The 16932-nt window shown below is 43.6% G+C and overlaps 1 protein-coding gene across 1 annotated transcript in view; it reads right to left on the bottom strand.

Annotated features, from left to right (window-relative positions):
* SEPTIN7 (septin 7) overlaps positions 1 to 13232 on the bottom strand; it is a 79559-nt gene extending 66327 nt beyond the window's left edge. Inside the window, exons 1-2 of the mRNA XM_050708760.1 lie at positions 13158 to 13232; positions 12215 to 12616 (exon numbers count right to left, since the gene is read on the bottom strand). Of these exons, the coding sequence (XP_050564717.1) occupies positions 12215 to 12616; positions 13158 to 13232 (477 nt within the window). The remainder of the gene's footprint in view (positions 1 to 12214; positions 12617 to 13157) is intronic.
* Between the last annotated feature and the right edge of the window lie 3700 nt (positions 13233 to 16932).

Raw genomic sequence — 16932 nt, 5'->3', positions numbered from 1 at the left:
AGACTATTCTATAAAGCACTATTTCCTTAAATATACCTGATGTTGTAACTTTTTTTATTATTATTATGATTTTGTCCGTTGCAACAGTGCTAGTTCTTTAAAGTTCCGCAGGTTTTGGAGATTTCTAGGAACTGGGGTGGACAGACTAGGAGATACCCTATCAATATGTTCGGGGCCTTAAAAGCTTCCCACAGCTTGACAAAGTCTGCATATTTTCCAATTTTCAATATGGAGGCAATGCATAAAGCATACAGCTAAAACACATACCCATCTTGCCCTACCTCATCCCAAAGGCAGAGAGCAGCTGTATGTTTTGCAATTGACAGTTTTTGTTCTTAAAATAGGTGCTTTAGGTAGCAGTATTTAGTGTAGTAATGCTGTTACAACACCCCTAGCACTTGTTATTACAATAGATAATACCTTAACCTTGCTTTTACAAACAATAAGATATACTCAGTCCACATTTACAACAAATACTAAGTTTAAGAAGCATGTAAAAAACAATCTGAAAGAGGAAACTCATCAGCTACAGCTGTAGAGTTAAGCTTGTGCTGAACATCTACAAAAATGTTTTTCCTTTCACTGTTGAAAGTATAAACATCTGCCGAGTCAATAACATCTGCCATAATCTGCACAGCAGAAGTCTAGCACTGATGAAAGGGAAACTGGCACTCCTATTCCCTCTAGTACACATCAACTGCAGACAGCAGAAACCTACTAAAAACCTTTTGTAGAAGGAAAGCTTGGCTTGCGAGTGCAAGCCTGGGGTCTTGCCTACACTAGAAAAATTTAAAACTCCTCAAAAAGGATCCAAAAGAGAAAATTCTTTCCATGTGCAACCACTATCAAGAAACCATGATCTCTTTCAGCCTTCAGGAGCGAACTGATCAAATTAGTAATCAGTAACTTCAACCGCTGATGCAGTGACTGCAGTTTCAAGGCTAATTGTTCCTCTAAGTCTCACTGGGCGTAGCCACTGAGTCAGTATCAGTGAAGAGTCAGCTGGCTTCAGACACTCTCTCTCTCTCTCTCTCTCTCTCTCTCTCTCCCCCCATGCCAGACACTAAGATCCGGTTTATTAACAGATAGCACTGAAGCACATGAGATTTCTAAGAGCAAAAGGATTCTGCACTGCAAGAGATCAGAAAGAGCTGGCAGCACAGTATCTGCTGGGCTACAGGCAACGCACCCACATGGAAAGTGGAAAACTCCAAAGAAAAACAAAAGGAACATAACAAACACACTAGTAAACCTTAGTTCACCTATTATAAAAAATAAAATAGCTGCTCTTCATAGCCAGTGTGCAGCACACAAGGGCATGCCTGAGCAAATGGAGAAGGCTGCAGTAGCTGCAGGGACCACAGACAGTGCTGTCATTCTTCCAGCGGCCAAACAAGTGCAAGAAAGCAGACAACTGCAGGAAAATGAAGCCAGCTAACTATTCCAAAAAAACAAAACTAATGATGGATAGGATGGAAAACAAACAAAACAAAAAGTTGTCAACCTACAAAAAGCAGGCCTGTAGAAGTGCAGCGTGCTGAAAGAAGTCCTACCTGAGATGACCCCACAAGACATCCAGGCCAGCCACTCGCAGCAACAGTTCTTGTGTCATCCTCTACTAGAATTAGCTAAACAATTAATTCATTTAAGGAAAAGGAAGCTTTCCTTTTCATTTCAAATATAATTTTAAGAGTACAAACACACAAGTTGCAATTTGAAAGCTGCTTGTTCTCTTTGTTCATTTTCCCACTTTACCCTTTTTTTTAAGGGAAGAGAAAGGCCTTAAGACTGGTTGTAGAAACTGACACACAGAACACCATCACGTAGCAACTTGCATCTAACTGCAATGACCCATTTGAAATCAAATTTGATGACAAGTGACTGATTATCTTCTGCTCCATAAAGCAGGGGTGAAGAGGCGCAGAAGACAGGGATGCCTACAGAAAGGGGTCACCATGAGGCAGCCAGGGGAGACAGTGTCAGAACAGCAGCAGCCCAAGCACCAACCAAATGTGACGTAGTGTTATCTATCACTTCTGACTTTCCTTTCTAACTCCTCCTCCTCAGACTTGCTAACATTGAATGTTTATTCTGATACAAACACAAAGGCTAAGCTTGAAGTTGAAAGATGCAAAGGAAACATATTTTGTAAAGAGCTAAAATATGAAGGAGCTTTGTTTCAAAATATTTCAAAATAGATGAATCTTTATATGATTCTGCTATATAAAACCTCTGAGAAAAAAAAAATAAACAAAGGAATCTGTATTCGGCTTCATATTTCATGTCCTTTGTCTAGTTAGTTTGTGTAAGTTTCCCAAAGAGATGTAAATAAACTTGAAAAGAATTAAGAAAATGGTGGGAACTTTCTGGCAGTTTTACCACACTCAAACTACCTTCACCTCCTGTGAAATCCATTAAAGTAAAGGTTTGAGAAGAGCCACCTTTCAGGAACCAGAAATTCTCCACAATGTAGGCAAGTGCCTCAACTTGGAGACCATTTCAAGTCTTACTCACTACTGGAAACCTAGTAGAAAGGGCAACAAAGCGTCCTAACAGCACCATTAAGAAACATGTGTAAGTGCTGTGCTGCCAGGTACCAGTTTTGATCCTTTGCCATTTTCTTTTAATCCAAATTGAAAATACTTTCAGCTCCTTCAGGTTCACATAATCCAAGTAACATTGTATTTTTCTGCAGAATTTGCATACAGGTCGGTCAGTTAAACAGAGACTCCGCAAGTGGTGATACGTCATGGTTTATAGGTCTCACTCTTTAAAGTGAAGTGCTGATTTCCTCCCTCTCCACCCCAAATCTTTGGGTGAAGTAGCAGCAGCAGCCAGGGCTTGCTACACCTGCCCAAACATCGGGGTGAATTTTTCAGGAAGAAGAGATTCCTGCAACCCGACTGCCCCTATTTCAACTGGGGTGCTTAGAAGAAGGCAGACATGCACTTTGTGCCTACTTCTGCTCTGTGCCACGAATACAAAAGTAAACCCATTTGGCTCATCAAGGAGACGTAAGGCTGGCAAGCCAAGAATTAGCCCATTAGGCTAGAAATGCAGCAACACCAGCAGACCTATTTCAAGTACCTTGAGCACACAGATAAGCCACAGAGTTCAATCACTCATGCAGAAAGACTCTGGTACTTTCACCATGCTCCAGGTGCAGTGTATGCCCCGAGAATCTTGAGAGAAGTTGCAGCACGTCACCCCTGGTGTTCCTGGTAACACCAGGAATTCTCACTTAACCTACCTAGGCTGAAGGGCTTTTGCCATGTATTTCTGCATGGTGGATGCCACCCGTTCCCATATGGAAGCCATCTGCTTTCCTGTATATTCTTTTATTTTCCTACACTAGTTTCTATACCAAATACCTCAAGTTCTGACTTGCAGGAGGCTTCACCAAGACAGACACTCTGCACTAAAACTTTCTAAGAGACACATCCTTGTCACTTGCCTTTTACCATTTACTGCCTTTTGGGCTGGCACAAAACAGCCCTCCAGAACAGTGTGAACTGAGCACTTTTGAAAGCACTCATCCCTATGTCTCAGACAAGCAATTCTTTTGGAAAAATTAACATATGAGGATATCTCATCACTAACAAGATGTTATCAGCTGAACACATTTAAAATCATTTTTATGAAAAAAAATCATAGCGATACCTAACACTGGTAGTGGGTTAGGTATTTTTCCACAGCATTCATTTCCCCTCATAACAGCACATTTTAATGACACAAAGACAGAAGTCAGGCTTTTAATTACAAGCTGAAATTTTCAGGATACTCTAAAATCATATTTATTTTTACGCTTCAATATTTCTGCAAGATGCATCAAGAATCAAGAAAAGCACCTCAGGATATTCTTAAATTAATAATATTTAGAGGATTTTATTTTTTAACTATTTCCACACTTCCCGTGGAATGCTATGTTTATAATAGGAAGAACTCTAATGAGACCAAAGAGATAAAAATAACAATCAGGTGCTATTTCAAAGAATGATGCCAATTAATAGAAACAGTCAGTGTGTTAATCTCAGATGCTACCAAGTTCTGAAACACAGCTGGCTGCCTGCATTGTTTTGAGCTATTTCCTAAGCTGGAGAGATACCACAGAAAGATAGTTCCCATTGTAATTACTGCATAAGGAAGACAGTAAGTAAAGCCTGGCTGCCATCAAGATCTCACACTATTGCAACCCACAGGGAAACATCCTGATATGAAAGAATGGTCCATACTGATAATAACATTAAAGCTAGCTGATACATTTTAAGATGATTACAATATATAATTGGTATCTTACAGATGAGAGGTAATTATAAGTTGGCAGTTAGAAACCCTAAGTTTGGATTTCATTTATTCCACATAAAGGAATTCATTTTTACCTCAGTGATCACCGCAAACATTTTTCAAAGAGGAACGCAAACCTTGGGACGGCATTCAGCACACCGACAGTCCAACTCCCTCAGGTGCACAATTGATGACTGCAAGGACCACAGCCACAGCTCCATCATGGTGATCAACAGCATCATATCTGCTCGTTTCCCAACTTCCCAACTACTTTAATTCCTGGCACTAGACACCAAGCTGGCTGTGAAGAGCATGTGTTACGCGGTCCAACATGTAGAGCAGCAGACCAGCTACGCTGCACGATTAGCAATGCTAAGTTTTAGAGTGGGAGTTCGCACCTCTCCTTACCTGGCTGCCACACCAGAGTGCCTGACAGCCAAGATTCACAACTGGGAACACAGCTGAGAGAACAAGAAACACAGGGTCATTTTCACTACCAAAAGTGAAAAAGAATTGAACTTAAGGAAAACGAGTCACCTTTACCAAAGGGGATACTGATACTGGATGCCTTGCAGGCATATCGCTAGGCAGGAAGCAAGAGACACAAAGTGAGGACCAAGCAAAATTCATTCCACAACCAGGTTAGAGGCCATCCCTAAATGTTTTTTTGGAGAAGCTGTATCTTAATCTCTTCCAACATCTTCTCCAAAATCAACTCTTGCATCTGTTCAGACAAACAAGATGTCAGCTTCCCTTCATTACCAATGCATTAGCACTCACGTCCCATAACCCGGTATGCATGAAACACTGAATCCTGATATAATTTTGAATTCACTGAAAATTTCAACTGCTTAAGGATCCAGAACACAGCAAATCTTGAATACCTTCTGCAGATGCCCTGTTAAACAACTATAAAGGAATAAACAGCAACCAGCTGAAAAAAAGTAACTTGCTAAATAAATTTAAAATGGCTTGTAAGGAACAAGTCGCTTCTGAAATTCCCAGCTTTTCTTGCTAATTGTTTATAGAATGGGTACTCAACATCCCCATCTTCTTCTCTTCCCTTCAAGCACCCAGCCTCTAGTACTGTTTTGAACTTCTAACACTTTAAGGCAATTTTCTTTTACCTGACTAAAAAGAAAGCTCCTATAAGTTCCTGTAAGAGTCCTCAACCTCACAAGGTCTGAAAAAGGACTGCACAACCATATCCTCTAGCTTTTACCCTAGTCTCTTTAAGGTCTTGTCTTCCATTGCTTCAATCTCTTCCTTGCAAAGTCAGGTTCCTTCCACTGCTCTGAAGTTTGCAGATGTCCAACTGCAAATAAGAGCACTGAAGGTCAATACTTGGCACAGCTGAACAACAGGAGACGTCCGTGAGCTCCAGTAAAGAGCACTGCAGCAGTTCGCAGACTATTCTTCCCTGGAAGTTCTCCATCAACTACATACTAAAACATAAATATATATATATATATATATGTATATATATAGAAGGCAATAGGATGGCCGCCCTTTGCCCATGATCAAGGGATTACTCAGACCTTAATTTCACACCATCTGTCAATGCCTCCCAACAGGAAACTAATTTAGTCTTGAATCTCTTGGTTTATTACTATACCTTACCTAACTAAAAGTCTTGTTTGTTTTCAGAGGCAGGGGAAAAAAAATAGAAATAAAAAAACAGGTTTCTTGGACTCACACCACTTTGGGAATTTTCACTGCCCCAAACTTGAAACCATTCAATTACATTTGAGCCAGCATCCGGAACTCAAATTTTTAGTCATAAACTCCGAGTTTTGCATTCTTGTTTTAAAAAACTACAGGGAGCATTGGCAACATTATACAGCAAGAAAAATGTTTGCTGTCAGAAAGCTTCCAGAAAAATCACATTTCTCCAGCAGCAGCTGCTAATACCTCACGACCACTTTGTTTTTGACAAGAAGTCCGCTAAAAGTGGTATCTTAACTCAGTTAAAACATCGCCACAGTAGGATCTGGCCAGGACAACAAGGCCCTCTGTGCTGTAAGATTTCTACAGTCATCATCAGTCAGGGCTTTTGTTTTGCACATCACTCACGAAAGCCCTAACACTGATATTACCACAAAGCTCTCAGGTAATGCTGCAACAACAGATAATGACAAGCAAGTCACCTCACCCATTCAGCGCTGAAGAGTAAATGACAGCAGTCAACACAGCACTGGGTAAACTTTGCCCACTTATGGATCCTCAACTCAGTCAGCAGCTCGGCACAGAGGGGAGAATGCTGCCTTCAGAGCCACCGCCACTCCTTGCTCCAAGGGGATGGGGTTTTTCCCCTTTCCCTATCTTAACCACGGGTAGAGTGGAAGTAAACAAGTTGTACAACTAGATCAGCTGCCGCGTATCTCCACTGCCTTGGGCACACTACCACAGCCTTCAGCCTACGTTAGGACTGAGTGGAAAAAAACAGGGTGTCAGGGCGGGAACAGAAAATCAAGCTCGTGTCTCTCCGCAGCAGTACCAGGCTAAAACAGGCACTGAACGAAGGATGCACCAAGCCGTCTACAGCCAAAATGGTCCAAGTCCCATCTCCTGCCTACAGCACACTTGCCTTTTCTTTAGCGCCAACACTTCTGTGATCCCATGACAGGAAAAGGTTCAGGGAGCTCAACTGAGAGGAAACAAAAAAAAAATGGGGGAAAAAAAAAAAGCAATTCCTACAAGTTGAGCTCCATGAAGTGCAGGGCCAGAGAGGCACCATGGCAAGGGCAGGGAAAGTAGCCCAACTGCCTCCCTTCAAGACACTGGCCAACAGATTTGCCCAGAAACCGTACCACCAGGGTGAGCTTAGGCTTCCCTCCTGTCTGCCCTGGTAATTGTGCAGCCAGAGAACAAGCCAGATCAGCTCAAATATCCAGCTGAAAACTACCCTACCCTAAGGTTAGCTTTCATTTACATCAGCGAGCTCATCTAGTCATACCAGTCACATGAACACCAAAGGTAACACAAAGTAGAAGAGACGAATACACAAGCAAGAAACTCTTTTTCAGCTGCAGTCCAGTTACGCAAGTGTAAGCTATGAAATCCTTGGGTAAAGGTGTTTAAGAAAGGGAACCAAATGGAAAGGACACTGTTCAAAAGTATTGCTGGGCAGCTAAAACTTCCTGTACACTGTAAAATAATTATTTTGCATATAAGAGCCTAAAACACTCCACTTAGCCAATATCAGAAAAGACATGAGTTAAGCTTTATGCTAACCGTTACCTCAAGTACTCTTGGCAATCCTAACCATCTCCATAGGTTAAGTTTCATCTTATTTAAAGTTCAACTTGAATCACTACATGAATACTCTTTTAATGCATGAGATATAAAAAAACGCAGTATTTCATGCACTCTTCTTCTAATAATCTGCCTACCCATAACACAGTGACAACCACTGGCACCAGTACCAGCGTTCACATTATCTTAAATTTTTCTCAGTGTCAACTACAGTAACTTACAATGCTTCTCCAGGCAAATGTCACACCAGAAATTTTGCCTTCAACAGCAGACTGACTTTCTGAAAGGCCTGATTTAATATAATTAGTCTATGATAGACTGTTTTCTACATAGAAGGTAACTATTTTGATTGAGATTTGGTGAACTGCTACTTCAAAGCGCAATACCCCAGTCTCACCAAGCACGTGGAAGAGAATGCCTTGTACCTCACTTCCGTTCCTCTCTTTCTGTCCCTTGCTCTTAGCACGCTTTACCGCATAACAATGGAAAAAGTTTACAATGTGATATTCTTTCCCTCCAGAACATGTTTCTGGCCACTGTCACCCCTTGGTCTTTTTGTGGTCAAATGCAAGAGTCTCAAGTCAGATTCATTCTTTCTTTCTTCAGATCTCTCATCTTTTGTGATTATGATGCAAGCTTCCCAGTTAAAAGGCTCTCTCTAAAAACGCTGACACTAAAACAATACACCGTATCCCAATATCGATCCTTCTAAAGCTACAGGGATCAACAGAAAGAGAAATCTCCCTGATGTTTTAATCATTCCTCCCCCTGCTTTTAAGTCCTAACTTCTTTGCTACTCAGATAAACAAACACACACACAAAACATTTAAGTGTAAAATGGACAAAAATCAATTAAAAACATTCATCATAAGAAGCGATTGTCAATGTTGACTAAAAATTGCTTTTAAAGTCTTCTACACTAAGAAATAACTCAGTTATAGTTCAGTTACATTCAGAAGCTAGTAAACTTACGCAACACCCATAGTGTTATTGTTCTGCAATATTGTTTCCAAAATTATTTGCAAATGCATTCTGAACCACCATCCTTTTAAATGATGGAAATCTGGCAAGAAAAAACAGCTCTATAAAGAGCAGTTTGTAAATAAGATACAGAGTTAGAGCCACTGAAGAACAACTTTGCCTGAAGTGGCTCTGGGAAGGCCAAGGAAGCTACGCGCCGACCTGTGCAGCAGCAACACCGGCCTGGACAGGGAGCTCGGCACGCAACTCACAGACAGTTTCTGCACGGCACGCTTATGAGGGTGGAAGAGCACTAAGGCACAAAAAGCAGAAGTCTGATGAAGCAGCTTTTGCAGAAAGGAAGTCCAGGATGTACATCAGAACAAGGTCAGGTGCGTGCCTTATGTACCTCTCGCTCAAATTCCAACAAGAGGACAGCAGATACATGCTGTCTTCTACATCCTTGTGAGCCTGCACGTTACTTTTCCATTCTTAACTTAGCACGAAGCATCAGAACGTTATGAGGTTCAGTAGCCTCACAGCCATGCTCATGCAACGCAGCAAATGCCTGGTTTTTCAGGGCAGCTGCAGTAAACCAAAGCAGAAAGCAAAACTGCACATTACATAAGTGAAGAGTGATTTGATTCCTTACTGAAAAGGAAAAACCAGAACAAACAGATAACAGCTACGTGATGACGTTATGGAACTATCACGATGCTGTGATTAAACACGGGGCAGCGGCAGGAAAAAAAGTCCAATTTGACTCACCATTGACATACATGAACTGAAACTCCCTCTGACAAGGTGAGCAGGAAGTCACTGGTTTCTGTGAGCAGAGTTTCTAGCCCTTGCAGTTGAGAAATCTCCTTACTTCACCTGTGTCACCATCCCCACCTCTGTAATACATCTCATAAACATCAGTTCAAGACTGGCAAACCCTTGTTAAGGACAGTTTGTGTCCGCCTAGAGATTAACACTACCCCAAATTTGAATTACTAATTTAAACGAGACTTAACTAAACTACTTAAATGGTGACTAAATGCCATTTTAATTACAGAGAACACATTTGCAATTAATTGGCTTATTTCAAGAGTGAGAGAACGAACTTAGAGAAAACAGAACATCGCTCATACATACACATCTCCGGTCTAGACAGGTTAAGTGAAGTCTGGCAGTAAAATAATGCTAAAAATGAACGTCGCGATACAGTTCTGAGAAGAAACCTCTCTCCTACACCCTCTCCAAGGTAAAGTTTCCTCCACTGACTGTATTTAGAACGAGGCTGGGATCTGTAGCCCTTGTAATGCATTTGTAATTTGTTGTATTAATGTGTATTTCAAGGTGGTACTAAAAACAAGAAAAATAAAGCACTGGGGAAGTTACTGAAAATTAAGAAATTTAAGAGTAATGAAAGCACCACTGAGTCAGCAGTCAGTCAGAGGGGAAAACACCCAAAAAACACACTACCATGCATGTTTACACGCACTTCTAATGGGGGAAAAAAAAAAAAAAAACAGAATTTACTGTATTTTTGCTTACAAAAAGCACAAATCTGATCCTTTATCTCTGCTTAAGATAAACGATGAAGTTTCTATGCATACATACAGACACATGTTTCTTCGTCACATTGAGTACACATTCAAAGTACCACTTTAACTGTAGCAAGTCACTTGTTCTTGTGGGTAAACTGAAGGAAATGCTGCGAGTTATTATCAGAGCACAGACCGATACACACGGTTCTGGGTATGTTTGCTTCAATTTCAGAATGACTAAGGAGCAACCCTTTCCCCCACAGCAGTGGACAGAGAACAGGTGATGTTCTTGCGTTTTGATTCCGATTTCTGTGTGGACAAGGCAGTAGCTGACCTTTAAAGCAAAGTCTTTTTGAAACCTGCTCTCCTCATTAAAATTTCTATTTATTGGTCTCTGCTACGTACATGTTAGCTAAAAGGAAAAAAAAAAAAAAGCAGCTATCTGAAACCAGCAGGAAATAATGCTCTTATGTATACAAGTCATCAGCCAGAGATGCCAGTAATCTCACAGAAGTGAACAAGACAAACATTATAAACTACGCTGGCATCAGATGAAAGATACCTAATGCTACACTAAACTACATTTTATCCAATTTCCTAATATTTCAGCTGGCAAGGACTTTAAACTACACGCAGACAATTACAAAGCAGAAACACAATACTATTAGTTTGGTATCTAGTCAGAAATTAAGTTAACATCGAATACCAGAAAACTACTGCTACGAAAATGTCTTGCATAAGAAGGTATGATCTGCCTTCTAGTTAAGATATAAAGCAGCGGCCCATCTAACTTCCAAGGGAGCTGCACATACACTCACATGGATTTTTTTTTGTCTCAATATTAATATAGATCATAGATATCCCTACACATGGAAGAATTTCTTTCACGGCTTGTAATCTAAAGCCAGTGTCAAGCAGAGGAAGATTCTAATGGACATGAAAAAATACGGATACTTCTGACAGCCTTGCGTTCGCTTATGTTTTGTCAGCAGGAGGTGGCATACAACTGCATGCAGAAGATTCTTGAAGGCTGTTATGCTACAGAATTACATCTGTACATAACCGGTTCAGTCTGAAGTTGACAACGTCATGGTAAAATAAGTTTCACTGCTTTTCCTAAAGTTGCCAGCTACAATTATTCCTGCAGGAGCCCTGCCTTTTCCTTGGTCCCAAAACATTAAGCAGTGCTCCCTTTTGCTCTGCAGGACCAATCTGGTAAGCGAGAGGATAGCATCTGAGCTGTCTGCAGAGCATTGCTCCCAGATTTTGGGGGTACAGGGGTGCACTTGCGATCCCCCCTCTGCTTTTAGTCGCAGCCCAGGCCAGGCACTGCAGGCGAGGAGCGGCCGGGAGCCAAGGGGAATAAAAAAAATAATTAATTGAATATATAGATCTATAAGAATAAGACGCAGTTTTGTGGAGGGAAAGCAGGCTGCAGCCTGCTGGGTGACCTCAGGCTGCCAGCACACATCCATCCCCAGGCGGCCCCTTCCTCCTCCTCTTCGCAGCGCCGTGCTCGCAGTCCCACCCGCTCCTCTCCCCGCATATTTCCAGGCTGCTTTAATTCCTGCAGCGAATTCCTCCCTCCCAAATTTGGGCGCAAAACGAGAAAAGGGGAGGAGGGAGATTGGGGTGGGGGGAAGAGAAGAGAGGAAGGGAGGGGGGGGCGGAAAAAAAAAAAAAGAAAAAAAGGAAAAAAAGGCCGAGGGAGCAGCAATGTCTCTGGCATTTTCGCTTCCCCGCCGCCCTCGCGCACGATGCGATTCGGGCGGGCAGGAAGTGAGCGCGGGGCGGGGGGGCACACACAGCCGGTGCCGGGGGGCCGGGGACAGCTCACAGCGGGCCGGGGGACACCGAGGACACCGCGGGGACCCCTCGGCCCCGCTGCCCGCCGCCGGGAGGGGGTTTGGGGCTGCGCGTGGAGGAAGACTGCCGCCTCGTCCGCAGACCCCCGCCCGCCCGCTTCCATCATGGAGCCCCCGGCGCTCCCTCACACCGTCACGGCCCCGGGCTGGAGACTCACCCATGGCGCCGGCGGTGTCGCTGCTGACGCTAGACTCCGGCTGCTCGCTGCCCTCCCTCCCTCCTCCGCCGCGGCGGCGCGGACCGAGCTGCCCCCCCCCCGCCCCTCCTCCTCCTCTTCCTCCTCCTCCTCCCCGTGCACCGCCCGCCGATTCTCCTACACCCTCTACGCCGATTCCACAGAAGGGCCGCAATGCTTCCGCACGGCGCCTACACGCGCCGGACGCAATTAGCGGTGCGGCTCCGCTCCGCTCCGCTCCCCCTCGCCTCACACGCCCGCCTCCTCGGGCACGCAGCGGCTCGGTGCGGGGCTCGCTGCCTTCCCCACGTCTCTCCACCCGCCTCCCGCGCGGCCAGGCCCAACTGCCGTTTGTCCGCCCGCCCCCCGTGTCAGGGGAAAAGGGGCCGCCCGGCAGCCATTTTGGAAGCGGGCGCACGCCGCAACGCCAGCGCTCGCGGGGCTTGCCCAGACCAAAGATGGCCGCCGGCCCTGAGGAGCAGAGTGAGGCGGTACGGTTCCTTCGTCCCCCCTCCTTCCCGTCCCCCCCGCCAATTTGCTTGGGCTATTCTCGGAACGCCGTTACGCCGCGCATGGCTCGCGCAGCCCAGCGAGCGCTGCGGCGCCTTGCGCTCCTTCCGCACGCCCGCTCACGCAGTTGGCTTGGGAGGACCCGGGGCTGATCCCTCACGCCGAGTCCCGGCTGAGGGAAGCCCGGTTCGGGATGGGGCCGGGCTCTTTCCCCTCACGAAGGGGCGTTCGGGACCTATTGACGATCTCCGCCTCGTTCACGGAGCCGCCACTCCTCTTCCCTCACAGCTCGGCGGGAAGGGGTGGTGGCTCCGGGCCCGCCCTGCCGTCCCTCAGTGCCGGGGGACAGCGGGCAGCCTTCGGCCCAGGCCGCCGCCGGGGGGTTCCGCTTCCCCGGGGGAAAAAGGCGATTTTCTGAAGCAGGTGTGAGCCCTGCCGCCGGGATGGAGAAGTGAAAGAGCTGCCAAGTCATTCATCTTCTCCGCCAAAGTCTCGCCTTTCTGGCCATCAGCGGGGGATGACTTGGCGCGCACGTCCCAGCAGTGAATGAAAACTTATTAGAAAAAAAAAAATACTGTTTGAACGCAGCTGTTGGCTAGATAAAATCCTTCCAGGAGATGAATGCGCTGAAAATCACACTGCCAAGACATAGCGCTTGGGCTGGGCTGTTATAGTCCTGAGACCCTAAATTGGCTCCTCAGAAGTACCCTTACGAGTCATGGTAAACTCAGTCATGGTAAAGAAGTGATACTGGAAAAGGATGCACACTAAAAGAGGGGAAAAAAAAAAAAAAAAACTACTTTTGCCTTTCCTGTTCAACTACATACCTCAATGTTGTATTTCCTTTTTATACGCGGGACATCTCTTTGGAGCCATTTAAACTCTTTGTATATTTTATGCTCAAACTGAAATAGTGGATACCTATATTTATGATGTGTGATTTGAAACATAACACGCTTTCTTTTGTGTTAGGGATTTCTGAGCATGGTCTGTTCCTTGCCTTTTCTTTCTCACAAGACACAGTACATTTCTCTAGTACAAAAAAAGGTACTCAGCAAAAAGAGAAAAATACACAAATTTGTTGTATCAATGGTTTAACTCTTTTCTGCTGTTATTAAGGGTACATTTTAAGAGCATGACCTGGTACTAGAAGGATGAAAGCAGCAAGTTCCATTTCAGTTGGCAAAAGTGAAGACGTCAGTAATATAGTATTTCTGTAGGTAGACTTGTAGCAAGGCAGGAAGGAGCAGCAATGAAGACACTAAGATGGTCCTTGGTTCTTTTTGGCTTCCAGAAATTCTTCTAATATCTTACTTTACTTTTTCTGGTGTATTTGATAAATAAGTACTTTTCACAGCAACAGTGAAAAATGCATCATTTTTTCAGAAAGATATGCAGCCCTGCACAATGTGGTTCAGCGCCGTTTAAGAACTGGAAGTGTTACAATATACTGTGGTTCTTGGATGCCCAAGGGAAAGAGATTTTTATTATCATTGGTCACAGAACTGCCAAATGTTATCTCATAAATCTGTGTCTTTCACAATGGATGAGGTAAGAAATAACCTTTTTTTTATTCTGGTTGGTTTAGGTGGTAATGTCCATGGCAATGAGATACAGCTGCATTGCTTTCGTGGTTATCTGAATACCAAAAAGAGACATTTTACATCACAGAAGTTGTTCACTGAATACAGAATATGGTCCCCACAGCTCTCCCATAAAAATACATTGTGGGAAAACAAACAATATGAATAATACTTGTTTTCTTCTTGTAGTAAGGGCTTCAAATTCCTCAAAAAATGTATTTTGGTCTTTAGATATGCTGAGAAAATGGCCAAGGTATGTAACTGTTGGGGATCTCCTTAAAAAGTGAACAGTACTTTTTAAGTAATTTTCTTTTACTTCATGGATTGATCATTGGAAAAGAAAAAACAACAACAGCGAGCTTGCACCTTTGAAATCTACTGCAAAACTGGCACAGACTTAATAAGGAAGCAAGATGCAAGCCAGTGGGTTTTATGTGAGGTTAATGTCCCATTTTTCTGTGTTGTGAATAGTGGGGGGGGTCTCTTTTCATACGGTAATTTACCGGGGTTAGGAAGCTTCTGCAAAATTGTGTGCATTTTGAGAAGAAATAAAACAAATGCAAATGGGTCCCTGAGGTTTAAAGAATACTGTGTTCAGTGTAAGATATAACAAATTCAACCTTTTACATTCCTGCGGTGATCTGCTGTTCTGCCTTCAAAAAGAACAGGCTTCCCTAAATCATCACCAAACTTTATAAAAATGAACTCAGCAAGTAAATTTCAAGACTCTTCAGATTCTACATAAGTTGATTTTTGAAAGAAGATACAATTTTAGGACTTTTTTTTGGTGAAATTAGTAAAACACTTTGCAAAGTTAAATACAGAGCGCTACCTGCCATAATGCAGAACCAGTTTGTGTCCTTCTTGTCCTCAGATACAGAAACAAAACCCACTCACCTTATTTACAAAATGTACTAACTAGGGTTGCCGCCAGGTTGGTTCCCAGCCAGCCTAGCCAGTTTTCATGTCTTCTTGCCAATGAGACATATGAAGACTATTTGTTATGTTTTGTTTTGTTTTTTAATGCAAGCAGATGTGGCTCATTAGGTGAACTAGATCCAGCATGGGATGTATTGGAATTATGGCGCATGTACCCTGCTGACTTGCTCCTGCATGGCAACTGCAGTGCCTCCTGGGTTTGTACGGTACAAACAGTGCATCTCCAGACTGAATCGTGCTTGCTCAGTTGGTGTAATGTGTGCAGCACCCTTCTGAGCTCCTGTGCAACTCTAGCAGGCCTTTGCACACCAAGCTATCGTTTGCCAAAACAACCAGTATCGTTATACAAAGTGGGTGAAGTCCTAAACTCCCATTCCCAAAAACAATCTAGCTCTTTCAAGACATGAGGCTGAGGATGCTCAACAGTAAATAATAAGCACAGTATCCTTCCTCAAACTCATCCTTAAATCTCAGCTTCGTGGTGATGCCTATCAAAATCTCGGTTGCTCTTTGACCACTGCTTGTCACACTGACCAGTAATGTCTTCTGTCTTTACACTCTGTTCCCTCTTAGACATCTGTTCCCCTTTACATTGGATGATTTCTGTGTAAATACTCTCATTCTGCTTTGTTCCCTAGCACAAGAAACAGACCAATACAATGGTAATACAAAGAGTAACAATAGTATGAGGCATCTGGTGTCACATCTGATTGGGCCCTGATGTCTCATCTATCAGCCCTTTCCTATTTTGAGATGTGCAAACTCTGTAGGACCACTTGTGTGAGTAAACGTTTCCAGAATCAGGCCCACAGCTGCTCTGTGTTCAGAGAAGGGCTCTCATCAAACAGAAACTCCTTGCTAACTCTCAAGCCACACAATAACCTGCTATCCCAACTATTCCCGTTGCTGCCACCATAGCTGTTGTCTTCGGCTGCTACCTATAACATTATTTTAGGAACATGCAAATGAAACAACGTCAAACGTGCATCTCTTGGCCCCCTCCTTAAGTCCCACCGTTTGCTGTTTAAAAAATGCTCTGCAGCACTAAGAAAGAGCTACGTTCATCAGCAAGTGCTTATACAATGCTGTAGAAGTTACACACACAGGCTTCTATTAAACAATTGCTATGGGAAAAATAACAGCATCTCTTGTTTTGTAGTGTGTTTACTGTATCGTCCTGGTATACATCCATTACTTCAATTATCTAAAGAAAGAGGCTTTGATAGATTATGACCCAGTGATGTGATCCTTGTGAGAGGCACACACATGCACTGATTGTTGAAGGTATAAAATGGTTGCTTTGTGCAGTGATGGTTGTGTAGCGGAGAATATAGATCAGTAGAAGCACGAAGGCAGCCTAGTCAGTAGTCATGTATTCATACCAATTAGGATTGCTTCATTAAGTGAGGTGAGAGCCAACCTTCGTGGAAGTTTGTCCAGTGCTCTACACCATTTTGATCCTTGAGAAGGACTCATGGCTTGGGAAATACAGAAGACTTCCAGTAATGTTAAACTATTTGAAAAATGCACCGTCTACTATGTTTGCACAACATTCACAGAAGGCAAGTCAGTGAACTGGCAGATCATGAGATAGATTTCCTACTCCAGAGAGTCGGAGCCCGAAGCAAACACCCCTCTCTCCTTTCCATCCCTCCACTGGCAGGCAGGACCGACTGCTCGGGAGGACAAGAAGCAAAGCGTGCAGCATGTGGCTGGTAATTCCAGTTCTCTGTTTGTTTATTTGTTAATAAGTAAGCCCCACTCAGGTTGGGCAGGTCTTGGTAAATCCTTAAGAGACTTTCTGCATACCCAGATGTGTAATCATTAA

Source organism: Cygnus atratus, chromosome 2, assembly GCF_013377495.2.
Source record: "Cygnus atratus isolate AKBS03 ecotype Queensland, Australia chromosome 2, CAtr_DNAZoo_HiC_assembly, whole genome shotgun sequence".
NCBI classification, from domain to species: domain Eukaryota; kingdom Metazoa; phylum Chordata; class Aves; order Anseriformes; family Anatidae; genus Cygnus; species Cygnus atratus.
Note: the sequence above shows the minus strand (reverse complement) of the source record. Positions and strands in the feature narration are given on the sequence as shown.